Source organism: Anser cygnoides, chromosome 17 (genome assembly GCF_040182565.1).
Source record: "Anser cygnoides isolate HZ-2024a breed goose chromosome 17, Taihu_goose_T2T_genome, whole genome shotgun sequence".
NCBI classification, from domain to species: Eukaryota; Metazoa; Chordata; class Aves; order Anseriformes; family Anatidae; genus Anser; species Anser cygnoides.
Genome location: NC_089889.1, coordinates 9,277,656 through 9,303,649, shown reverse-complemented (window position 1 = coordinate 9,303,649; position 25,994 = coordinate 9,277,656). Strand labels below are relative to the sequence as shown.

Here is a 25,994-nt window from a genome sequence, read left to right as displayed (position 1 = left end):
GTAACAAACTACAGTTCTGTTTCAGTTGGTACGCTGTAAATACCCAAAAGGCCCCGGAAGGTGTAGGGCAGAGGTAAGGCAGTATTCCAGACCGACTTCCTTGGGGTTTTTGACGCTACTACCTTTGTGGGCTTAGGATTCGGGGCTTTCTCTCACCGTGTGCTTGGGATATTCCGGCTAGAGACGAATATGGTCCCATGGGGTTTATTGACGCTGTCTGTTCTTTGCCAGAGGTGCTCTTATGTGAGTAAGGAAGGGTCCCGGGGGATAAGTGGACGCAATTAGCAGCAGCCACTTTGAGAGACGTGTAACGGGTGCACCCCGCCTCCCCCCGCCTCGGAGCCCCGCTCTGAGCCTGGGCCCGCGCTGGGTCCTAGTGCCCCCCCCCCCGCTCCCCCGCCCCGTCCGGCCACGTGCCCGCGTGGCCCCTCCCCTCCGCGAAGCCCCGCCCCCTCCCCGCTTAAAGGAGCCGTCACGGCGCCCTTTCCCCCCTCCCCCCCTCCCGCCGCCCCTCAGCGCGGCGCCGCCATGGCGCTGGGAGCGGAGGCGGCCGCGGCTCCCCTCGGCGCCTTCCTGCGGGACTTCCCCGCGCCGCTGGGCCCGGGGGAGCCGCCGCCGTGGGGCGCGGCGGGGAGCGGCGCCCTGAGCCGGGCCGAGGTGCCGGGGGCGCTGGCCGAGCTGGCGAGGAGCCTCCTGGGCGGCAGGTGAGGGCCGGGACCCGGCGGGGGGTCGGGGGCGAGGAGGCTCCGGGCCCCGGGGGGCTGCCCCCGGCCGCGGGCCCTGCGCGGCTCCTGCCCGGCGGGGTCGCGGGGGAGACCCGGGGAGAGGCGGCGGGGAAGCCTCGGGAGAGGGCTGGATTCGTGAGGGGTGCGGGGGGGCAGCGTTGGTGGGCTGAGTTGGCTAATTGTTAGAGCAGTGCCACGAGGTAGGGCTTGTCTGCAGTCTCCAGCTACGCTCTGGTGGTTTTTATGGACGGTCAGTAGGTTTTGTTGTCGCTGAAGGTGCAGGTGATCTTCAGGTTCTTAAATTGCCTTGAAAAAAATCAAATCGCTTCTGTGCATGTCAATGCTCCAGGCATAACGTTAATTATGTCGTTCGCTACTTAATTACGCAGTGTGCCTAGACCTAAAGATGAGAAATGCGTTAAAAAGGGCATTTTTAGGTTGTAAAACCCAAGTGATCCGTCTGTTACTTGTGCTCTGACTAAACTGCTCCCAAACAAAACACAGCTGCTGCGTTCCTAAAAGAGCCTGCACACGCGTCGTGTGCGCTGAGGTTTTGAGCTCTCTGGAGCTAGAGGGGTTCTGGGTGAGCGCTTTAAAGAACAGCGATGCCAGGCTTGAACACACACTTATATGGCAGCCCACCTGCCACGTGGACCAAGGTGGTGCTTTCCAAAGTTATTTTAGAGGAAGGCATGAAGCTGTAGAGGTACAGGATAGATTCTTCAAACTGTAGTGATTTTTAAAGTAGCATTTATGAGTTACCTACCTGTAATACTGCGTTGTTCTCTGGCATGCACGTTAACAAGTTAACGTTGCTTTTGCAATGCTTTCATCTCACCTGTCACTTCTGGTGTTTACCCAGAAAGGGGCCTGCCCTGTCAGAAGCTGCATTTTTCACATACCTGCCCTGCAGCCAGTTCTGATTAGACAGCCTGCTTTGTGGGGCTTCTGAATTCCTAAGCTGGAAAAAAAAAAATACAAACAAAGGGGAAGGCAGCAAAAGAAAGCAACCCAGAGTAAAAATGCAAAAATCTACTTTGTGCTTCTTTTCACAAACTGGACTTGGAAAACAGCAGTATGTCAGGTTAGTGTTTTTACATGTTTTCTTGGCTGCCAGTAGGCAAAACAGAATCAGCCATTTGTGCAGCTATGTGCTTGGCCATAGTACAGCATGCATGAAGTGTCAAATGTAGGCATCCCAACAGGGTTGCAGCTCAGTTCTGGACTTCTGATGCAGACAGAGCTTGTCTTACAATCGCAGAAAGGCTGCAGTGTCATCCTGGGTCAACTAAGTTCTTGCACGTGGAGGAAGAGCATGGTAGAGACCAAGGCCAAGACAGGAATGTAGTAATTTGGAAGTGCAGACCCTCTTATAATTCACGTAACTAAGAACCAAAACTGAAGTCTGTGACTGTGTGAGAAATTGCCAAATGTAAACTCAAATGCAGCTTAAGGCTAAATAAATTTTGCAGTTAATCTGACTCCCCCAAATCTTTGACAAAAAAATAGGTGAGGAAATGTAAACAAATCAGAGAAAGAAGATTGCTAAAAGTTTTAAGAAAAGAAAGAGAAAAAAAAAAAGGTGTGGTGGTGGATGCCTTAGCGGAGGCATTTAAATGTTTGTGTAAAACGTGTTGAAGATGCACAGGTGATGCCAGATTAGGAAGCAAGTTCCAAAGAGGTCACTGTAGCTTAGGTCCAGGGTTGTGCTGTTGCAGGCTATCATGGTAATATCCCTAACCCACAGATGGCAGCTCAGTGGAAAACATGCATGCTGAGATACTTCAGCGTCAATATCGCCAGGTCTCTCACACTGCAGATGCTGTTAGGTGTACCTTGCCGACTTCTTGCATTGAAGCTTGTTCTGAATTTGCTCAGTTTGAGAGTTCTGTAACACTCCAGCATTGCAGAATGTGTTTTATGTGATGATTAGCAATGATGAAGGATTTGTCTATAGATCAGTGTTACTGGGAGTTGAATTTGGTGCACAGTTCTGCTGCTTATTTCTGCATTGTCAGATACTTCGTTCACACCCGCACGGATGTGTGGAGTGTGCCTTGAGCAGCCCGAGCTAATAACGGTCTGGCAATATCCTTAGCTTGTGAAACAGCATGTGGTGATGTTTAGCTCATCTTCTTGTTGCTCGGAGGCATAAAGCTTTGTGTCTTTACAAGGAGAAACATTCTTCCTCGGCCACCGATCAGGATTGCATTTGAGAAGAGAACAGGGTAAGGAATAACAGTTGTGTCCAACGACAAGTTTCTGAACGCTGTTATTCCTCTAAGGCTGCACATGACACTTGTGTGGAAGGAGTTGGATGTGTCCAACTAACCCCTTGGATGTCTTTACGAATCTAAAATGAGTTATTTTAACTACCTTCTGCAAATGTAGCTAGCGCTCCGAGACAGCCACGTTTCTTCCTCACAGGGCTTGGGTTAAATTGCCAATACAACGAAGCTTTGCAGATACTTCTACTTCGAATAATTAATTTAAATCAGTGGAACTGCCTGCCTTGTATAGAATTAAATACTTGCATAAAACTCTGAAGAATTGGGGCAGGCTTAAGTAATCTTGCTTTGCAGAATTTTAATTAACGCACTTTTGGATAAGAGCTGTGTTTTACAACAATCCGAAAATGGATCAGCATGAGTGAAAAGTCCATTAATTATTTCCAAAACTTCAGAAATTAACCTGAAATTTTACTTTTACTGAAACAGAACACAAGGTGAAGTCAGAGCTCCAATACAGAACTTTCTTCTTTGCCTTGATAGGAGCTGAAACTTGTAAGACCATCCTGTCACATAGCCAAAGAACAATAGGAAATTCCAGCAGGCTTCCTGTTTGAGGAGACTTTACTACAATAACAGTTGTGAGCTGTGGCTTCCTGTTGTGACCCCTCCCAAACGAGTGTTTCATCTCTTAGTTGCCTCAGCATCCTGTTTTGTGTCTTTGTTTTACACTGTAATGTGTGCATCCAAGGTGTTGCCCTGGTGTCTTTATTTTCAGCATTTCCCTGCTTTTAGAATAGTTAATTTTGCAATTCTGATGGTTTTTTATGTGATGTTCACATGGAGTGGGATTGGGACAGGACTTACCTTGCCTCTGGTTTATCCAATCTCTTCTAAAAACTCCCTTTAGTGCCATCCTCTCTGGAAACTACTAATAACCCAGCTACCATGACCTCTGCTTGTAAAAAGTTGCCTAAAATTTTCTTCCTTACTCCTAATTTTTACCATTTAGCATATGTTACTGTAATGTACCAATACTTCTTTTTGCTAGGAACTTGTTTACAGTGTCAGTGATCTGTTTGTTTCAGGAAAGTGAATTTCATCTGCCAATGCCTCCAGACAAACTTCCTGCTTTTTGTGGGACCGGTTGTGCTTGGTGGTGGAAGGGTACATGCATCAGCCTTCGTGAAAGAGAAGGCCATTCCTGCCGGAGTTCTCGTTAGCTTATGATTAATCATGTTAGAATTGGAAGCCTTGATAAAGTTAATGCACAAGAAGAATGTAGCACTTTTGCTGTTTACTAGTTAATTTAGTCAATGATTAACAAATTGGCTCTGGTAATTTTGGGTGATGGTCAAAACCAGCTTGATTTCTGTTGCAGCTGGTTTGCCCACTGGTGCTTCAGAAGCTCCTGTCAGGCTGTATGTCATCCTGCCAGGAAAGATGTGGAGCTCACGCTGGATGTGTGTATGCATAATAACATTTTTGGCAGTTCTGACCTGCCTCCAACAATATATAGAGGCTGGACAAACTCTTAATTTTGTGCCCAGTAAATTGGCTTTCAGAATACAGTTCTTAATTTAAAACTGACAAGGAGATTTCCCTCTTAGAAGATACTCTTAGCAGTAATTTTGCAAAAAAGAAAATTAAAAAAAATACCTTGCCTTCAAAAAGAAAGCATGTGTATGGGGAAGTCTGCAATGCAATACAGAAAAAAACTTGAGTAAATGCTGAAGAAAAAAAAAGATCAAATCTATGATGATGAGGAAACTTTTTGGTGACTTGTGGGTGTTTAAATCAATTTATTTTGCTCTGCTTGAAAAAGTGAAATTGTCTTTCCCTTGAATTTGCATGTTTGCTCATTGCTCATGCATTTTTATTATATTTGTTTGGTTTTATTTTAATTCCATCAGTGTTCATCTACTAAAGACCTGGTGTCGTTAATGCAAGAAATGACTTCCCATTCATTTTGGGATTTTAGATGTTCTCTTGTTTACAGGAGACAAAAATTTTATATATATATATATATCCTGATACATAATCTGGGGGAGAGAAACAAAAGCAGCAGATAAGGGAGAAAACAGTGAATACAAGCAGCTTTTGTTTATTAGGAAACTTGTGACCTGGTATTATTTCAGCATTGTGAGAGACTTGATAGAGAACTGCTAGCATCTGCAGACCTGCATTAAAACGGCTTTGCTGATGTGGCTGCAGTGTTCTGCAAACACACACTGAGCCCACAGCGATGAGCTTTTGCTTTAGTGGCAAAGCTGTAGTGTATCTGCTTTTCTGGTGTTACAGACCCTGTGTAGCAAAAAGGAGCAAGAATAAATCTTCCCTGTGCTCCTGCTACAGCTGACTTAACTAGAAGTGTTTGTTAGCAGATACAGCATCTCTTGATCGCACAGCCTTTACATCCCTCTGTATGTCTGCGTGTGTATATAGCTATATATGCGTAATACCCTGAAAGGGAGAGAGAATTGTGCAGTGGTGCTGTGGCAGCACTTTAAATATCTCAAAAGAATGTCATGCAATTTTTTTTTCTTTCAAAGGTGGCGGGCGATCATCCAACGTAGGCAGCACAGTCGGTAATCTCTTATGCTTGTCCTTGTACACACAGAGACTTCCTGGCTTCGCCATGGAAGAGCGTGTGTTAGGGAGCATGAATTATTTTCCTTCCAAGAAAAGTAAATAATTCAGCAGGCTTTGTGTAAACATTGGGTGTTTGGTAGGTTCTCCTGGGGCTTCGTACCACCCTCCACCAGGTTACACAGAGCTTGCTTCTCTGCTGGAAGTGCTTAAGAGCAGCTGTTTGGAGTCTGCCGCCTGTTGCAGTACTCCCTGCTTCCTCAAAGGTGCCGCAAGCTGTTGGCACAGCACAACAGAAAGCCTGTTGTGTTTTCAAGCCTTTGAAAGAAGCGCAGCCGTAGCTGAGGCTCTGGGTGAGATGGAGGGGCCTGACCCCTTGAAAACGCAGCTGTGTCCTGCAGGCTACTGAACGGGCTCACTTATATTGGTGGGGCAGAATGGAACTGGTTGCAACGCTCACTGCAGGTGTTCTGGGGTATTTGAAGACCCAAATAAAGTGATCTTACTAGGGTTTCTGATTCCTGAAGAAGCCTGCGTGCGTTGTCTTTTATTTCCGAAGGACAATACGTATGGGTCAGAGACAGTTGCTCTTTTCATGTGATATAAAATAGAGAACTAAATTGTGCTGCAGTAGAAAAACAAAGTGAACGAGGAGAAAAGTAAGTTCACTTCTGTAACTCATGCCAAGCTGAGGCTATGCAAAATGTCATAATTGCTTTCTGCTTCCGTGTGTAACTTTATTTTGGCCGGAAGGTATGGATATCGAGAGAAGCTTTGCAAACCTTCACATCGGTCCTTTTAACAGTACAGTATGTGTCCAGTTTTCCAGAATCTTTCAAGGAGGAGGATGGCATATAAATTTGTGTTATTTATTAGCAGAAGCACGACTTTACTCTTTAACCTAATGCTTTTATATGTGCTCAAGTCTTTAAAACGAGGCTTATGCTTTACCATGGAGTACCTGGAGGATACGAGCTCTCTGCCCCAGCCACTGGTGTTCTGACTTAAGCCTGTGTTGAAGCTACAATGCCTCATCTCCACTGTTACAACATGTATTATTTTTCTTTTACATTTTTGCTGTGGTCAAAACACACCCTTTTTGTTAACAAAGAGCCTGTAGCAAAGAAATTCTGAGGCTGTTTACTGCTAGCCTGTGTGGGCTGAGGCTAGTTAGCATTGCATGTGTCATAGAAATGGGGCTGACATGTTTCTTCTGGGACTCTTGCAGGAGAAGGTAATTTCCTTTCCATGTAACACACCCTGCCAGCTTCCCTCTTCCTCCCAACACTGGTGTTTTCCCACTTAGGAAGCAGTTACAGTATTTCTTCTGATTCATGAAAATTAAGTTATGCTTGGCTCAGCCCATCAGCAGGGAGTCTTGGGCTTCTTGGGCTAGGGTCACGTTTTTTAAACTTTTATTTTACCTCGTGTCAGTCTGTCAGAACCAGCTGCCCACCGTTCTTGCTGGCTGCGCAACAAAATCCCAGTAAGCAGCCATTCTTCTTCCTTGTTTGCATTTGTAAAACTTTAAAGGAGGATAGGGAGGAAATGCATAGGAAGCAAAGCTGAATGAAGCATATCAGTACTGAGGAATCTTGGATTTCCTCCTTAGGAACTGGGTGGCAACTGGACAAAGTTGAAGGATGTGACCTAATAACTTGTAAACCTGTTCCTAGTTACAAGCTTCCTATAAGTAGAGGTTTACATGGGACTCGTGAATTATGGCATTTAGCACGATGCCTCTTGTTTAAGGTTCTTGCTAGGGACCTCGTTCAGCAAACTGGGGCTTTGTAAAAGCAGAAGCCTACAAAGTGACAATCAGTTCTGGTGCTGAACTGGAAACCAAGGCTAGATTTGAATTTCTTCTCCCATAGAGCAGAAGAGTTCTGTAGGTGGCTGAAGCTGTTGCTTTCTATGCATTTAAATGCATAGCTACTTCTCTTAATACTTTTGTTTCTGTTCTTGGAGCTGGAACCTGCTTTAACTAATGCTTCTGACTTACAGGAACATCATCTATGCATCTGCTCACGTTTGTGTGGCTTGTATTCTCATATTTGTTTCTTTTCCACCTATACTAGGGAAAACGGGACTTTGTTTGTTAGCCATCTCCATTTCAGACGTATTTCTTGCCTGACCTTTTAAAAGATTGTCTGTTGGTGTCATGGTGATTGTATTGCGTTGTTACTTTTAAGTAGGAAGGGAACTGACTGCTAAATGCATTAGTCTTTAAAGAAAAAAAAAGTCAAATAATGCCAATTTCTGGTTTCCTGTGATGATATGACTGCAGCTAGCGCTGAAAGGACTGCAAACACGTTGCCATCCATTTGAAGTACTGAAATGAGTCATTAAAGTAGGCCATCACCACTACCGAATGCGGAGCATAAAACACGCTTCTGTTAGCAGCCTGCTGACTAACACAATGCTTTTTGTTTGCTGCCACAGGAGGTACTCGTACATGGCTCTGAGGATATTACAAGGCCTCTCTTTCAGGAGCACAATGGTAAAATGCATTTCAGATTGTTGTCACTGGAATCTAGCGGCTCACAGTCTTCCCCTCCTCTCTTCTGTGCACACAAAACCAGTTATCTTTGTTCAGCCTTTTCAGAGACCATTTGCTTCCACCATTTCTTACTCTATAGCCTGCCAGTTTTATGCAGGAATTTTTAAATGTTTCCCTGCAAAACAGCTTGTCCTTGACTCGCTGCAGGTGCCTTAATGTGTTATTTGCTTTGGTTGCATAATTTGGTGCTTTGTGGGCATCAAACACTCCATGAACAACAGATAAAATTCTTTTTATGGATGTCCACGCTTATTCTTCATTGTGCTCATGGAAAATGTCTGGAATGTGTGTCGCATACTGTAATTGTTAGTGTCTGCCATGGGAATATAGTGAACATAAAAGACTCATTTTTCTAGCAGTCCCATTTTAAAGTTGAATGGAGCTTATTTTTTCACAGATTCAGAAGCACTGTAACAAGTATGTGTTTCGATAAAGCAGATAGCTTGTGTAAAACATTGAGTAAAAAGGAGAGTTTGTAGGTTGTGTAGTGTTACTGTCTTCTAGAAGCTCACCTGAAAGCTTCAGTTGAATATCAGGTCTTGGAGTCTCTTCTTAGCCTAGTCCCCGGTGCCAACCCTTTGCGCTTTCTTCCCAGGCGATTTCTTTGGAGAACTTTCAGGAGAAACCGAGCGTGACGGGTTTGTGGGTTAGTACTGAGCATGACTTTTTTGTGGAGGGAAGGGAATTGCAGTCCTAAGTAAACGTTTTGGAGATGCACGTGTGCCACAATGCAGAGATCTCTACACTGCCTGTGGTGAGACAGTTGGCTGCAAGTGAGCTGTGTTCTGTAGTGAATAGAAAGAAAACGTTGCATTCAGAGACTGGAATTGGAGGTAGCCATTCCCATCGGAGAGCTGAACGTACCATCTGTGGCTGAAGTGGGAGGCAACAGTTTGAAAACATGATTCATGTACTTCTCCGCATTCTTGAGAAAGCACTTGTCTAAGTGAAGATCACACCGAACGTTTCTATGAATAAATATCAAACATATGGTTTCTTCTACAAGTTTACTAATAAAGTTGGAATTATTGATTGTGTTTAATGCTTTCTAATTCTGAGCTGAGGTCAGCAGTCATAAACAGTGAGGTTGTAGCTCAATTTAAACTAATGGTAGTTTGTCTTTTGCTTCCTTTTCTTACCAGCAGAGGTTTTTCACCACTTCTTGCAGCATCGTTGATCCATGCTGCAGTTGATGAAGTTCTCCGAACAGACTTGACTGAATTTAAGAAGCAAAGTGTGGAAACAGAGGGAGAAGGAGATGAGGAAAGGTTCACCTGTAAGTATACTTTTTCCTTCTGTGGTTTTCCCAGAGGCTGTCTGTTGGAAGACTTCAGTGTTTTGAAATGTTTCCCAGAATATTTGGTTAGGTGTGTTGCAAACAGTAGTGAACAGAACTTGATTTGCTCTTGCTGGGTATCTGTGGAATAAAAGGTAGCTGTGCAAATGTGTCACGAGCCCCAGACTGATTACGTGGGTTGGTTTTCTGGAAAGGGAAGAGCGTTTCTCTTCCCAAAAATAATTAAGGACTGAGTATGTCCACAGTGCTTCCTGAACTGAACTAGTTAAGAACTTTTCCTCAATGAACTACCACAACTTGCAACTGGAGTTGATAACCTTGTATTTTCTAAGTGCCCCATCTCCTTTGGTAGACTGACTTTAGCTAGTTATACACTGATGTTGGCATCATCGCAATTGCTATTGTGCAGCCATAGTAACACCTTAAATTCATCCATGTATTCCGTGTTGCTTTTGTCTGTTCTTGGAAACTAGATTTTCGGCCCTCCAGAACCTGAATATCTTAAAACTAAAGGTCTTTTTCTTGGCAAGTTTCTCAAGTCTCTGTGTTTTATCAATTATTCCCTCTTCTCTCCCTGCCCTCTCCCATGAAGATGGGATTATGAAGAATTTGAATCATGTATCTTTTACCTGAGGCTTGCATTTTCTCCTATCTGACTAAATCAGGGGGAGAACAGACTGTGGTGATTGAGTACTGGGTTTGAGCCTTCTCTAACAGATGGTCATATTGCATTTACACACTGAAGTACTTAACATTAGGCTTCACTAAACCTTCAGTCCCAATGACAAGAATATAAACGGAGCAGGATGCAGCTGAAGATTAAAAAATGGAGAAGAGAGATGTCTTTGACAACAAGTCTATCCTGTAAGGGGAAATCCTCGTCCTTACATTGCCCTAGGATGACTTCAAAGGCAGTTCAGTGTGCCACAGAGGGTGCATCTCCAAACAGAGCTCTGGTAATGGCCAGGACACAATGCTTTTGAGAAGCCTGCTTCATTATGCATTTACAAACCTGAAACGGGGTGGGAAAACACAATTAAATCCTGCTGCACCCTCAATATTTCTTCCCTTGCCTGATGTTGTAGCCTTTCTATGTCTGGAGAGATTTAGCGAGTTTCTAGCAGTGTGCATGAGAAGAGTTGGCTTCGTATCAACTTGGCTGGGGTCTAAACAACATGCACTGTCTCTCTTCCTCCGGAGATTCCCAGGGAGAGCAGGATTGGGCTGGGGGCGGTGGGATCGCACCCTCTGCTGCCCCCCAGTGGGGCTGGACCCTCAGCATGCCTGACTGCCACCCATACGCTTGTGGGTATGTTCTGCAAGCCTTCAGAGGTTCTCCTTGGGTGCCTTTTGTAATCACTTTGAGGTTAGTCTTACTGGCCCAATATCTGTGCTCTGTGTTCTACATGTTGGTCTGCGAGCGATCGCCCCAACTTCAGTGCTAAGCTCACCTGGAGGAGAGGATGCTGCCTGAGATGAGGAGCGGACAAAAGAAGAGCTTTGTGCAACTAAATCGTTGCAATTGTTAGAAAATAAAAAGGTAGTGCTAGTGCAGCAGTGCTAGAGCACACCTTTGGGCAGGGGAAACTGAAGGACGTTGAAGTACTGATCTTCCATAAACAGAAGTTCTATATTGTGGTTGCAGCAACAACCATAAGGCACAGTAAGATCTTCCCTTGTCAAAAGTGATATAAAACTACCTTCTTTACTGTTCTCCTTACATCAGGGGGAATTGTGCACATTGTGACTATGTGCTTCAGTAGTGTGTCTTTTTTTTGTACTACGCAACCTATATAGGAAAATACAAAATAGCATATTGTAACCCACGTGTAATAATTCTGTAGTTTTTCAGCACAAATATTTCACAGAGCAGCTGGCAACTGGTCATCAGAGCATCTTGCATTCTGTTGAGCCTCATTATTGACTCCCATGTAATTATATTTGATGTGAACTGCAGCAGTAATACGTTATTGCACACATGAACTGGTGTGCATTTGTACAGCTAGGAAGAAAGATGTTTCTTGTGCTGCAGCACACTATGGACTCTCTTCCTGCATTGCAGTAACAACTCTGGCAAAAAGCATTCTTGGAATGAAAGAGAAGTGACTATATATGAGTAAGGTATGTATGTGTACCTATATGAATACTACTGTTTGATGTGGTGCACCACAGAAAAATTTCTGGCATTAAGGTACTAAAGTCTATGTCAAATTTCACAAGCTTGGTATTTAAACAGCAGTGTATGTTTGAATCTTCTGGTCAGTATTAGTATACATCTGTAAATGTCTTGACTAATAGCTGTAGACAAGGCTGTTTAGGGTACTGTCCTATTGAATTATATTTGTATATGGGATGACTTAGTATTTACAAGTTTTTATGCCAGCTCATGTCTGTATATTGAGCAAATCAAAAGTAATTTTGGATAACATTTAGTGACTGCTAATCAAAGATCTGTGCTTAAACTTAAGCTTTCAATTCTCCAGGCCCAGAGATGCATCTGAAGATGGCCATCCAGCATTGCTGAGGAAAAGAAATGCTTGAGAGCTAGGAGTTATAAAATAAATTCTGAGGAAGCTTTAATGCTAGCAGTGTTAGTAGGAGTAAGGATAAAACAGAAATAGAAAAGATAGTTCATGCACTGCAGTTCTTCAGGAAATGCTTTAGTGGCCAGCATATTATTTTTGCTGTATAGGTGTTTTTTTCAATGTTTTTTGGAGTTAGTTGATTTATCATTGAGGCAGGGTTCATAAATAACAGAACTTCAAATTATTATCTATTCTGAGAGATGCTACATTGCAAAGCTAGATACAATGCCAAAAACCAAATCATTCAGTCTGATGAAGAATAAGTTTGGATTAATTGATCTTTGGGACCTATCCAGAAAAGGATTTGAGTGTCTGGCTGGAGCTTTTCACACTATGCTCAGTAGGTCTTTATGGTTCTGCTCTGTCATGACAAAGCAGGAAAGTTGCAGAGGTGTTCTTCTGTCTTTCTGTTCTTCTACAGCCCTGTGTGTTTAAAAAGATACGGACAACAGATTAAAATTTGATTCTGTTCTGTCCAACTAAGAGTTGAGCTATTGACCTCAATAAAATATTCTCAGACTTCCTTGATGCTTCAGTGGAAGTGGTTCAATAGGACATAACCTGACCCAAAGCCTGGCTAATATTTTTTCAACCCTTGTGTCAAAGAGAACAGCAATCTGTTACTGAGTTGGAATTTCTGCCCACTTGATCTTTTTTTTTTTCGTAGGGATGTACTCCTACCACTATACCTTGTGCATTTTACTTACATAATAATCACATTTATGTCTAGCTTGCCAGACTGATTTTTGGATCCATGTTATGATTGTTTTTTGATGTAGTTACCTATTTAATGAGCCTCTTTTTGAAAGACAACCAGTAAGTACAAGAAGCTTTTCTTGTCCTTAATGGTACCCTGTTCTCCATTATTGCCACTTTCTTTCCACATGATTCTCAGGAGCCTATTTTAATTCTTGCAGCGCTTGTAAAGGCAGAGTGGTGGATATGGGTATGCAGCTGTAAGGAGAAAAACTTGAAGGAAAGATGGGGTAAATGATGAAACACAACTTACTGTTTTGTCTTTGTTCTGTCAGTGCTGGATGGAGAGTCACTGCAACGCTGCTTCTTTAACAAGCTTCGGGATGTCTGCTTTGAATGGCAGAAGCAGTTGCCACCGCTGAGACCACTGAAGCGGTTCCTGCTTGTTTCCATCCATGCCATCCGTAACATTCGACGGAAAATGGAGGACCGACATGTTTTGCTCCCGGAGTTTAATCAGCTCTTTGGTTTATCAGTAAGTCTGGACAAAACTGGGGAGGTCAATTTGTTAGCTTTTCAATGTTCCTATAAACAGAGTGATCTAGTGATGGATGATCTGGGAAATGGTAAGAATTTGTAGCCACAACATGTGTATCATGTCTGCTGAAGTAAGTGCTTACTAGCCCCATTTGCTAGGGGCTAACTAATGCCCTGAAAAAGAAAGATCTTGGGACTGGGTTTCATGTTATAAGTGATGTAGAGAGATGGGAAGTTACCTATTGCTATGTTGCTGGAGTTGTAATGTTCTTGTGACTCGGGTAACTTTAGGTAGTTTTAACTAAAAATAAAAAAAAAAGACTGGGAACAGAACAGCAGTTGAACAAGGACAAGTGCCAATGAATGAAGTGGCAGTGGAACTACATAACTAACTGCCTGCTGTTTCAATTCCAAAATATTCAAGGATATTAAATGACAAGCAACAAAGAAAAGTAATGCCCCTGTAAATTACCCGTTTTATCCATTTAGCACATGGGTAAACTGATTTAAATTGCCTTTACCTATGCAACATCATATGGAAGAAAGCCCAGAATAGAGAATCTTTGCTTACTTGCTGGTACTGCTTTAGGAACTATTTTATTTTTAACACTTATATTTCTTCTCCCTCCCTCCCCACAAAAGGATGACATCGATCGCGCTTACTTTGCGGTATTTGATGGACATGGTGGAGTGGATGCTGCCAATTATTCAGCAACCCATTTACATGTAAATGTTGGGCTACATGAAGAGATTGTTAAGAATCCAGCAAAGGCCTTGAAATGCTCTTTCCAGAAGACAGATGAAATGTTTCTTTTCAAAGCCAAAAGAGAGGTGAGTGGGTAGAGATTAATTCCGTTGTATTTAAGTAACAGCAAGAACTGTTGGACAACACGGTATTACCCAGAAAATTCTGGCAGTATAGCTTCTTTGAATTGCTGACTTCTTTATGAAATTATGCTACATGAAAAGGTTTTATTTTGATCAAATTATTTCTTTCTTTGAGGAAAACCAAAATGACAGTGCTTGGAAGTTTGAGATGAGTGATTGAAAAGAAGTGTTATGTGGTTTAAGTGATCCTGACATACCAATTATTTGAGAGAACACTGCTGCCTCTTTGCCGGAATTAGTCTCTAGGTGTTCTGTTGTCCTACTCCCTACCTCCAAAAGAGGTTTCTGTTTTTCTGATGCTGTGGTCACCATCTTCTTCCTCTTTCTTCATATCTTTAATGTGTGTAGCAAGTGGTAGCAAGATGAAAATGTATTCTATAGTTATAAAAATGATCTAGAACAGACTCTTCAGTTCTTCAGTGTTATCCGTCTGCTTTGAATCAAGTTGGTATGATGAATGTTCTTTCTTCAAATCTGTACAATGGAAGGATGGTTTATAGTAACAGTAATTGTAACAGTATTGTAACAGTGCTTGTAATGTGAACTCTTCTGTTATCTTTTGTTTAGCAGTAACTGATCAGTCTGGGAACTAAGAGCAGAGAGGGAAGAACGTAACAGTCGGTATCAGCTATCTGTATGCTAGAATAAATAGTTTATTTCAGATCTGTCTGATATCATGTACCTTTTTCAGGTACTTGAGTTATGATCACAGGTCTACTGCACTGCATTTCAGTTTAATTAAGCTTAAGTTTGTAATTTTGCCAACAAGCAGAGCTTGTTGAGTATTCACCTAATACGCCTGCTTTCTTCTGCAGAGGCTGCGGAGTGGTACAACAGGTGTATCTGCATTGATCGTAGGGAACAAGCTACACATAGCATGGCTGGGGGACTCGCAGGTAATGCTTGTCCAGCAAGGAAATGCCGTGACATTAATGGAACCTCACAAACCAGAGAGAGAAGTAAGTCTTTTTGTGTGTTTGCTGTCAGAATCTCTCTTGAAACCTTTTGGAATTGAGCCTGCTCAAATGTTTTGTGCTTTATATACTTCTGTGTAGTGTGGTAGGATTTACAGAATGACTTTTTTTTTTTCCATCCACTCCTGTGTTTTGAAAAGCTGTTTCCTACAAAGTACTAATGGTACTGGCAGGCTTGACTTCAGTTCCTACTCAGACTGTCTTTTCAAAATTTATAGTAATTAGAAAACTTTCACAGGATTTTTTTGTGAATGTCTAACTGCCTGTTACAAATGGACTTTGAGATTAATAGCTATTTAAAATGTTAACATAACTAGCACGTAAGGCTTCCGTAATATGCTATACTGTCATCCAAAAGCTAATGATAATCTGCTAGCCTAACCAGTTTGAAGTATATTGAAGTTCCTATAAATTTTAAATAGCCAGGAATTTTATTACACAAAATTTGGTGGGGATCCTTTGAGTTTAGATAGCATTGGGTGACCATCTGCCTTCATAGCATGAATATCTGTAGTAACTGAAGTAGTTAAAGTAGTATCAATGCAAACACAACATTTAATTGTGACATAGCCTAGCTGTCTTGTCTTTTATTCTAAATGCGTATATTTACCCAGCTGTATGGGATAGAAGAAAGTGACAGGAAGGGTACTCTTTCATATGGTACACGATGATACAGAAACTTAATATTTATGATTTTTTTTCTGGACAAGCTGTGACATGTTTGGGAAGTAGGTGGATTGTTTCCAATAATTGGAATAAGTTAATTAATTAAGTAATTAATAAATAATTGTATTAAGTGCATGTTTCTGAAGTAGATTCTGATATGTATTTATTTGCTCTATTCATGCTATAAATACAGAAGCTAAGGCAGTGCTTGGTTTTGGGTTTTGTCTTTTTTACTTGAATGAATAACAATAAGGTCAGTAAACCACAAGTAGACTCTCAGTATAAAATTTGTATTCTACTGTTTTTCAGGATGAGAGAGCACGTATTGAGGCTCTGGGTGGCTGTGTAACCTATATGGACTGCTGGCGGGTTAATGGTACTTTAGCTGTCTCCAGAGCAATTGGTAAGATTAAACCATCAGAATTAGTACAGTTCAGGTTAAATTTGATCAAAATGCATCATCTGAGACTGTATGACTATAAATAACACTTTGCTTGGCATCAATCAAACAGTAAACCACTCTTACCATCTCTCTTGCATGCTAGCCTTGACAGTTCAAATTTTATACTTCTAAGGCTTTTGCTCCTTGGAATGTCTCTGACACTGTGTTGTTCTCCAGTAGCTTAACAAACTTGGAGAATTTCACATGTAAAAGTGGAGAAAGTAGGAAAAATAAATAAATAAATAAAGTTCATCTAGCTTTCTTTATATTTGTGTGTAAATGTCTGTTGTGGTTTTTTGGTCCACTTTATCTTTCTCCTGACTGCAGCTCTTAAATCAGATTACCACATCCTCCTTCAAATAGCATATATCCATCAATGTAGGGCACTTCAATTGTAGTATTCCAGAATCTTATTAAACGAGGTTGCTTTGCTACTCACAAGATACGGCAAAAAGAGAACAGACCTTGGACAAGTACAGTAGATAACTGTAATATATGACTAGAAGCAAATCAGTATAAATTTGTATAATATTATTTGGATCAATAGCAACCCATATTTGATTACTGTGTCTACGAAACTGATGAACTAAGCACAACAAACAGATTCTTGTGGCAATTTGCTGTATATCTGGACAGCTAAGAAATATCTTATTTTCATAGCATTCTGGAGGCTGTGCAAGAAGTGTGCTTGTAAAATGAAGACCTGAGTATCTCCTTCCATAAATATATTTCAAAGAGAATAAACTTTGAAAGAATTTCCTTTGTTTCCCTGCAAAATTAGGAAGACGTGAATTAGAGTAACTCTTTAGAAATTACTGGATTTAGGTAGGCCCCAAGAGTTCTCAAAGGAAACAAAACCCTTCTATGCTTATTATTCCATAGCTTTTTACTACTCTGGTCCTGCATCAGGTATCTCTGGAATATGATCCATCTGTCCTTTAGGATGGTGAAAGCAGGTGTGGATGAAGAACCATTTACATTTGAAGTAACAAAGTCTTTGTTTTGATTGTTTGTCTTAGGTGATGTGTGTCAGAAACCCTACATCTCTGGCGATGCAGATGGAGATTCATTTGAGCTGACTGGTTCTGAAGATTACTTGCTCCTAGCCTGTGATGGATTCTTTGATGCTATCAAGCCATATGAGGTTGTAGACTTGGTCCTAGATCATTTAATGCAAACCAAAGGAGTGGGTCTCAAAGCGGCAGAAAGACTGGTGGCTGCTGCAAAGGAAAACGGATCCAATGACAACATCACTGTTTTAGTGGTGTTCTTGAGGGATCCACAGGACATCTTGGCAGACTGTCTCAGAGACACTAAGAGCCTTGGGGCTGGTGATGATGCTCAGGGCTCACCTTTTAATTTCCTCAGCTGTGAGGCAGCAGCCACACAGTGACAAAATCCACAACATTCAAAAAAGTTCTGTTAAGGAACTGCTTTCCACTGAAGAAGCCTCTAATACAATAGGCAAAACGTGTCAGGAAGAAATGACAAATGGACAAACATTTAACAAAAAGTCAAGACTCCTTTTACTGAGTTCCCATTTGTCTTTTCCTTCTCTTCCCCTCCCTTCAAAAACCACTGAGCAGACATGGAGATTGATACAGCTATTTTGTCTCTGGGAGCAGAATTGTAAAGTGTGTCCCAGGGCTGCTGGTCATTTCCCTCTGCCCTGGAGGTGATAAGAAACATATATATATATAAGCTAGTGGGTGAGAATACCCATTTGTGAATTTTGAGTGAAAGTTTAAATTAGTGCTTAAGAAGAATGCTATATGTTATATTTAATTGTGATGTTACTTTGGGAATTGGGAGGAGGGAAGCTGTCACTATCAAAGAAAAGCTTGTTACTGTGTGTGTGGTCTGTAGGAATGGGCTTGGTGCGTGAGAGAACTGGGTGACCAGAAGTAGCACACCATTGTGCTGTGTAAGTTACTTCTGTTTTGTACCAAAGATGATATTAAGAGAATGATGTGGCCTCTTTCTTCAGAGACATTTAATTTTGTCTGTATGGAGAGGGGAAAATAAAACTGAATGCTCCAGAGAAAGAGCAAGAAAGCTAACTAGAAATATCCCAAGCAAGAATGGTAGAAAATCATACGCTTTCTGGGATGCTCTGGTTTATAAACTGGAATCCAACATTTAACTGCACTGGATTATTTCTCTCTAACAAACACATTTTATTTGCTATCTGGCAACCTGAAAAGAAAGGACTGTTTTATAATAGAGAGATCCTTACAGTGTGTATGCTCTAGCAGTTAAATATGCTCTATTTCTGCCACTCTTTTGTGTGTGTGTGCGTACTATAACAAATGAGAATTTTAATTTTAATTGTTTATTTGTTTACTGAACTTTACGGATGGAGCAATTTTTTGCAGTGTTACTTTATTTTATTGTGGTTTTTATTTAAAGTAGAAGTTTAAAGTGGGTGTATCTTTATTACATGGTTTTAAAAACTGACTACCCTCAAGTGCCTTAAATATTTCACCCAAGGATTGCTGGCTTCCTGTCGTACTCTGGTGAGCCAGCTTATAGTGTTTTTAAAATGTGACTTTTCTATTTCATTAATATTAATGCGTAATGCACTTAACTCTTTCACTTCTGTGAATGATTTTAGTGGGAACTAGTTTTCAAGAAAACATCTTGTTCATTGTTGCCAAGTTGGGTGGCTTATAGTAAAAGCCTCACAATGCTTACTGTAATTTGCCCCTGCCACATGCAAGAAGCCCTAGCTAGTTGATCATAAAGTAACAATCTGATTTATCACAACTTTCATTTAAAAATAAATACACTTCCAATCTTCACAAGAAAATTTAATAACACAAACTAGAAACATTTTAGTAATCGTTTTTGATTAATATGTGGTTGATTTGACCATATTTTGTAAATTTTCAGGGTCTAAACTTTCTAAGGAGATGTGAATCTAAGGTAAGGATGAAAGAGTCTTAATGAATGTGTATTTTGTTTTGCAACTGTTAGATCCATTACATGCTAGAGCCCCTGGTTGTGTTTTATCCTGCTTTGCTAGCCTGGCTAGCAGAACTCAACAAGATCTGAAGGCTCAATGGCAAATGTGTTAGTAATTTCTGCATCTAAACAAGAAATGTTTTACATCTGGCAGCAAGATTGTATGCCTAATTTAGAAGCACATGGCATTGCAATATGTCAGTCCTGTTGATCAAAATGTGTTGAAATGTAGCGTTGCTTAGGGAGGTAGAAGAGTTGAGACAACTAAACAAAGGCAAGAACAGCAGTGTGCTTATGTCCATACTGTCTCTGAACCGTCAGCTGGTGTGGGCAGTGCAGTTACCCGGGTGACTTGAGCCTTTTGCCAGATTATTGTGGGTGATCTTACAGTGTAATGCAGCGTCCCTTCTGTGAGCTACCATCTCATTGCATAGCAACCCAGACAATGACTTTGTTGTTTTGCTGAACAACAGTTGCTTTTCCACTGAGAAGGTTGTAACCACTTTTCCATCCTATGTTTTACTGTCCTATACTACGTGGTGAAAGCCTTCTGTGAGGGTAACCTGGTAGGGTAGGTGTTCATTTTTGCAGTGAACCTACTTCAGTTAAAGAAGCCTTCAGTCCTGCATAATAATCCCTTTGGATTAATCTCCCATTACTATGATTTCTAACCCAGATATTCAGTCGTGCTAAATTCTGATGACCACTAGTGCCTCTTGGTGTCTTGGAAATAGAGTTCTCATTGTTAGTATAGTAAGATTCATACAGAATTGTTTGATTTCACATCTATCTGAGGTTTATCAGGAGAGGGGGAAGCTATTGTATTCATGAAGGGAGGTATGTAATGTCAGTAAGTTCATAGTATAGTTTAGTTTCTGAAATTTGCCAAGTTTCCTGAAGTATGGAAGGAATTGAACAAGTCAAATTCTTTGTAATGAGCCTTTTATTTTAATCTCTTTGGGCAGATTTGCAATACAGAAGAAACAGTCTTTCAGTGTGGGTTTACAGCCATGTGAGAATGTCCTATCAAATTTGGAATTATTTTTTTTAATGGGAGAAAAGTAAAATACACCTTTACAAAGCTGTCTGTGGTAATCATAATCTTAAGCTTAGAATGCAGAATTTCTCCTCTAAAGCACAGAAGTTGTTTTCGTTCTGAATAACCAAGTACATCATTTCTTTGATCCTTGTGAGCAGGAATAACCTTTGCAAATTAGTACAGATTTCAGAAGGGGTAGAAAGTATTTCTCCAATTTTCAGTGACTTCTTACTAGCTTTAAAAAGACTGGTCAGATCTGTAGGAGATGTAACCAGGGTGAAAATAGCAGTTTGTATTTTACCAGTGGAATAAATAAGTCTTAGCATGTCATCTGCAGTAAAATTTGATTTAATATACTATTTGGGGGGGAGAATTGCTTTTGGAGATGTCTTATCTGTTCTTGACAGTCTGATTAAAAACTATGGAAATTTTTTTATAACTGAAAAAATATTTCAAAGTTTTGACTTGTAAATCAGTAAGGAAGGTATGAGAAAGGACACAACTATAGATTTTGGAAGAGAGCTTTCAAAATGTTATTGAAAATCACAATGGATGGTCTTACCCTCCTTGGGTTGGCATGAAAGCTCCAATATTTGTTTCACTTGTGACATTATCATCACTTTTAGTAGCTAGCAGCTATAATGCATAATACTGTTAAAAGAAGCCTCACTAGTATGGGTGGTGAGGAGACGGGTAAGAGCTCTAGCAGAAGATTATGAAGTTGAACTAAATATTCCGAAATATGGAATGGTGCTATGTTTAGTATTTTAGTTTATTAATTTGCAGTACTAATCTGCTACGTTAGCTTTTCTTATCGTTCCTCTTAAAATTTCCTGGATTTCAGGTGTTGGGTGTTGTTTTCTTCTGTTGTTCTCTCTCCCTTGGGTTTCAGCAGCATGTAGTTGTGGTGAGAGAATGATCTCATCTCTCCAGGCCTTCCCAGCATCATCTACAGTATATTAAGACTTGCCTACCAGTGTTCAATTGACTAATTTGCCTGTCTCCTTGTTGTCTTTCTAATGGGCATGAGCCTTCATCAAAACCAATGCTTGAGCCTAGTCAAAATCTATGAAGCTGTAGAAGTTAGCTGAAGGATTCAAGACAAACGTTCAATGAAAAAGTATTTTCATATTTTACTAGACTTCAGTTAGATGTCTGTTGCTGTATTTTAGCACTCAGCACCAGAAAAATTACCTTTTAAAGGAGCCTGCATTTTTGAAACATAGCATTGTTAAATTCTCACATTGTGCTTGATTGAAAACCAGCTTTAGTCATGCTGCTTAGCGGGTATACAACATCTCTTGTGGTTCTGGGTAATTCATACTTCTACCTTTCTTTCCTTCCTTGCCCCACCCTCTCCTGCAAAGAAATATGCCTAAGACAGTAAAGTCTTCTGGGTGTGACATAGATGAGATTACAGTTCTACAAATTAATTTTGTATGTTTTTTTTTCTAATACAGAGGATAGAAAGGCAGGAAAAATTTTAGAACAGAGGGAGATTAAGCAAAATCCACCCTCTAAGTGATGGAGGAGTGAAAGAGAGACAGGAGTGCATTTAAGTATTATTAATGCCTATTTTAAAAAGGAAGTGGGCTGGAAAATAGAGCTACAAATGTCAGTTCTTTAGAGTGAAATACCAGTGCTTGAAAGAATTAGAAACACACCCATTAAAAAGGCAACACTCAGATGCGGTAACTCTGTCTTCAAACAGCCAGGGAAGAAATCACAATAAAAGCATCCTAGGTGACTTACGCTGACCCCTCGGCACTGTCTTGGATGTTAATGGATTTTTTTAAAACGTCTTTACGTGTAAGGGAGTGCTAAGAGGGAGCATTCGGTATATGCAGTCACTGGTCACTATGCAACTGCTGCCATGAGTAAACGCCATGAAGTGTGTTAATGAATTGGTGCTGCTGGTAAGCTCTCACGAGATGAGTAATTGGGCACAGAGTAGTTACATCAGAGCTGGCAGTTGAATAGTGTTAATCACAGTGATGACTTTAATAGCATTTAATAGACACTTATCTGAATTCAAAGTCAGATGAGATACTGCTCTTTTTAAAAGCATTTCCAGTGCTATTAGCTTTCTGTCACGAAAAGCCACTAAAATTTCAATTTTTTTGTTGGATGTTGGGAAAAGTGCTTCTCTTGCTTTCTGTATTCTGGAGATAAGTTGGCTGTCTGCATTGGAGAGCCCATTCTCAGTTGATAGCTTAAAGCAGCTGTTTGGGGTTGAAACTTCCCTTCTAGCAGTCCTTTAAAAACAAGCAAAAATGTGCTTCCAGAACAAGTGGCTGAGGAGCATATGTGTTTCTAAAGGGTGTTGCACAAAAAGCTGTAGCTTTAAGGAAACAGCAAATGCCCTCAATATGTAAAGGAGAGAATCAGTTAATTGAGGTGCTTAAAGCCTAAATTAAGATTGCAGCTCCACTCTTTGTATGATTACTTGGGTTCTCGTGGACACAGACACTTAATGCATAGCACCAGCTGTGGTATATTTCTGTTCTTAAGAGTACTGAAGTAGCAAGCAAATGCTTTAGGGAGAAGGTGGGGGGAATGTTAGCCACAACAGAGCAGATTGCAGATGATTCATATGTAATTTATCTCTAGTTAAGCCTGAATTAAATTTCCCTACTTAGTTCTGTTACTGTCCGTTTTACAACTGGGCCTGTGCTGTCAGACAAAATCCTACTGGGAGGTAATGGTCTGTTCCCCGTTTTTGAGGAGCAAACAACTGATGGCTGGAATGTCTTTCAGGAAAGGTTGGAGAGGGAGAAAAAGTTTTCAAATGAGTGCAAAACTTCCTAATCTATGCAAAGTTGCGTGTTCTTTCTAAAGGCATGTGTAGCATGGCTGCAGTTGTGCTGGAAAGGGATTGATTTTCTGCCAAGCCCGTCATAACCTTTAAAACTGACAGCACCAAAGCCACGAGGCTGGTCCTCCCTGCTTTCCTGAATCCTGCCACTAAAACAGCCGGCCCTGCTGAGTATTTGTTTTGTAGTGGTGACAGCTCTAAGAGCTAAGCCTGTCACTTTCTGCATACGTTTTGTTTGGTTTTAATATATTTAATGGATTTCACTTTAGATAAAGTTATTTTGATTGATTTCAGTCATCTCAGCTGAAAAGTAATCAAATGGAGGGAGACGTGAGGGAGCGAATCTGCACACATATCTGTCACAGACACTTCTTAAAATACCCTAAAATAAGCCGATAGGCTCTTGTCATAACCTTATCTCTCCAAATAGAACAGGAAGCCAAAACCTTTCGAGAGAAAAATCACTTAAACCTTAATTTTGGTGTGACCCACCAGAGCCCGAGCAGGCATGAGCCCTCCCTGCAAGCTGTTCAGTGCTGCCAGTTAATGTGTTTTCCAAGCTGTGCATGCTGCTGCTGGTGCACACAAAAATAAACAAAAGACAGCTGTGTTGGCAGCACAGAAATTTAGCAAGACACAGCTTTTGTCAAATAGAAGAGGACAAAATCAATAGGGAAAGAAATGTTTTCAAGCTTCTTGGAATGCAAACAATGGAATAAAAAAATGCATCCTAGAAGAGTTGGCAGTGTGCTGTCAGTTTAAAACCACTGTTTTAAGCAAATAAATTTGGCTGCTTTATAATGTTTGCTCTATTTTGTTAACAAACTCCTCTCAGTCAGGGTTTCATGTCTTGTTGATATGTGCTTTTTAGTCTGAAGAGAGAAGATACATTCAGCTCCTTAGAAAGTTAAATTTATGTGGGTTTTGTGACTACTCTAGTTGAGAGAAAATTCTGTAATCATACTCTAAGCTATTAACCTGATTACTAATTCCCAGGAGATGTTCATGTATCAAGCACTGAACTTACAAATGACTAAGTGGTTCTGGATATCCATGCACAAGAACATCAGTCTTTCCTAATCTAGTCGATCACTTCTTGGTTTGTTATCATTTGTGTGGCAGTACATTTGGCACATGAAGGGTTTGTCACCTCGGCAGGTGGACCTGGAGGGTTTGATGATCACTCCCTGAAGGAAGTACTTATCCTTTTATCTAAGGAATGATTATACCTTTTGGATATCTAAGGCTAAAGAGATAATAGCTAGGAAACTGGGGAGATCTTAGAGGGACCTTCTCAGGACAATTAGATACTGTGGCTTCTCTTTCTCATGTTGCCCTTTCTAACTTTGTTAAAAGGCATTCTGCTTAATACTGGATGATTAATACTACTGTCGTTTTTTTTTTCTTCAGTGTGTTTGAAGGAATGTCGGGTTTGATAATAGCCAGATGTTAGTTTTGTTGAGGGTTAAAACTTTACACCTTTTTTTTTTTTGCCAGTATAGCATTTCTTACTTCCTCTTCTTAAAGTCAGTCTTGCTCTCTCTCCTCATTCTCTTCCCAATTTTCTTTTTCTTCTACTTTTTATGGCCTTTTACACTGTCAGCCTCCTTCTGCTACCCCTGCCCCCACAAAAAAATCACTGCTTAAACAGTAAACCCTGTTGGCTGTTAAGTCAGTTTAGTTGCCTCTGTATAATTCTAATTTCATCTGTGTTCATAGTGAAGCAGTCTGATCTTTGGAGGCCTGCAACACCAGGAGTGTAGAAAGTACCAGGTCAGCTAGGAAGATAAAAGACTAGAGCAACTGTTCTATTATTGGCATAGCCAAGTATTGGATGGTTAAGAAGAAAATCCTGTTACTTGCATGCTATTACATAGGAGTACTTGAGCTTTTTTCAGGTAAGAGTAGCTCTCACTGTGGATACAGGACTCGAGAAGTATTCTTGTCTCTATTTTCTTGTTCCTGCAGACTGTCTGTGCTTTCAAACATTTGCACTGTTTGCTGGGGGGGAGTGGGTGGGAGGGGGGAAGCTTTCTAAGTTTCTTCAGTGCTTCATTTCTATCTCTTTCCTGCGCTAGTTGACTGAACAGACAGGCTGCAGCATACCACGTGGCTAACCAGCCTCTCAGCCAGTGTACCTCTTCAGTGTCTGCTCTATATAACAACTTCAGTCCTTTGCTTGTTTAGTGGTAAGTTAGACTTCTGTAACTACTCCTGCTGACATAAAAATGTGTCCTTATCAGTATTAAAATAGTCTAAGAGCAGAACTGTTGCTTTAGGCACATTTCTTGCCACTGTGTTGGCTAATGAACCTTGAATAAAAGTAAGAATGGCCAGTGACTTTGAAGTAGGAGCTGTTAGCCAAGTGTTGTAGAACTGTAGTCTTTATTTATTTTGTATGTTAATCTGCACTCGTGACTCTGAGCAGAAAAGCTGTAACACAGCAGGTTTTATAAGCTGTGGCTTAACCAGTTTCTAGTATCTTAAAACTCTTTATTTAAACTGACTGGTTCTGCTCACAGCTCAGAAACCTGTTGTCATTGATCATTACATGCTATGCATATTGTATGTTCATTTATATGGATTGTTCTAATAGTGCTTGTGTGTATTATCCTACATTACCATATTATATATATATATGTATGTATGTATTGCATGAGGTTTAATTTTTTTTGTATTGTCACTTTTGTATTCACACGGTGCCTCATGTATCTATTTGCATATTGCAAGAAATTGTTTCAAAGCAGTGATTGGAAACAAGTGGGGATAAGAATTCTTCACTGTAGGATCTGATGTTTCCGAAGTATTAATAAAGCATAGTGATTTGAAGTGTTGTTTGTTTCTTTTCTTCAATGTATTTATTTTTGTAATCCTTCGAGTACCTGGATGTGTTGCATTATCTTTGAGGGGGTTCCCTGTCATACTAACGAATGTCACCAAATCCTCCTTTCTTCCATAGGGTCTTTCTGGAGGAGAGACCAGTGGAAGC

The 25,994-nt window shown here is 40.8% G+C and overlaps 1 protein-coding gene across 6 annotated transcripts; it reads left to right on the top strand.

Annotated features, from left to right (window-relative positions):
• Nucleotides 1–484: 484 nt before the first annotated feature.
• PPM1F (protein phosphatase, Mg2+/Mn2+ dependent 1F) lies at nt 485–25,834 on the top strand. 6 transcript variants are annotated; one of them, XM_066978858.1, is made up of 9 exons: nt 486–704; nt 9,245–9,378; nt 13,016–13,215; nt 13,860–14,048; nt 14,921–15,064; nt 16,055–16,148; nt 17,207–17,331; nt 19,080–19,112; nt 24,725–25,834. In XM_066978858.1, the coding sequence occupies exons 1-9, from the start codon at nt 529–531 to the stop codon at nt 24,725–24,727; spliced, it is 1,098 nt and encodes a 365-aa protein (XP_066834959.1). In that variant the 5' UTR covers nt 486–528; the 3' UTR covers nt 24,728–25,834. The 6 variants fall into 6 exon arrangements, 5 of the variants coding, with proteins under 5 accessions (XP_047919987.1, XP_066834959.1, XP_066834958.1 ...); XR_007163394.2 differs by having other exon boundaries at nt 485–704; nt 17,207–19,112; XM_066978857.1 differs by having other exon boundaries at nt 19,080–25,834.
• The last annotated feature ends 160 nt before the right edge of the window (nt 25,835–25,994 follow it).

Bases quoted from the DNA above. Each gene is read 5' to 3' on its own strand.
- PPM1F (XM_048064030.2), top strand. From the start codon at position 529: ATGGCGCTGGGAGCGGAGGCGGCCGCGGCTCCCCTCGGCGCCTTCCTG. The intron at 705-9,244 runs GTGAGGGCCGGG...TTTTCTTACCAG, and splicing joins AGGAGCCTCCTGGGCGGCAG to CAGAGGTTTTTCACCACTTC. The intron at 9,379-13,015 runs GTAAGTATACTT...TTGTTCTGTCAG, and splicing joins AGATGAGGAAAGGTTCACCT to TGCTGGATGGAGAGTCACTG.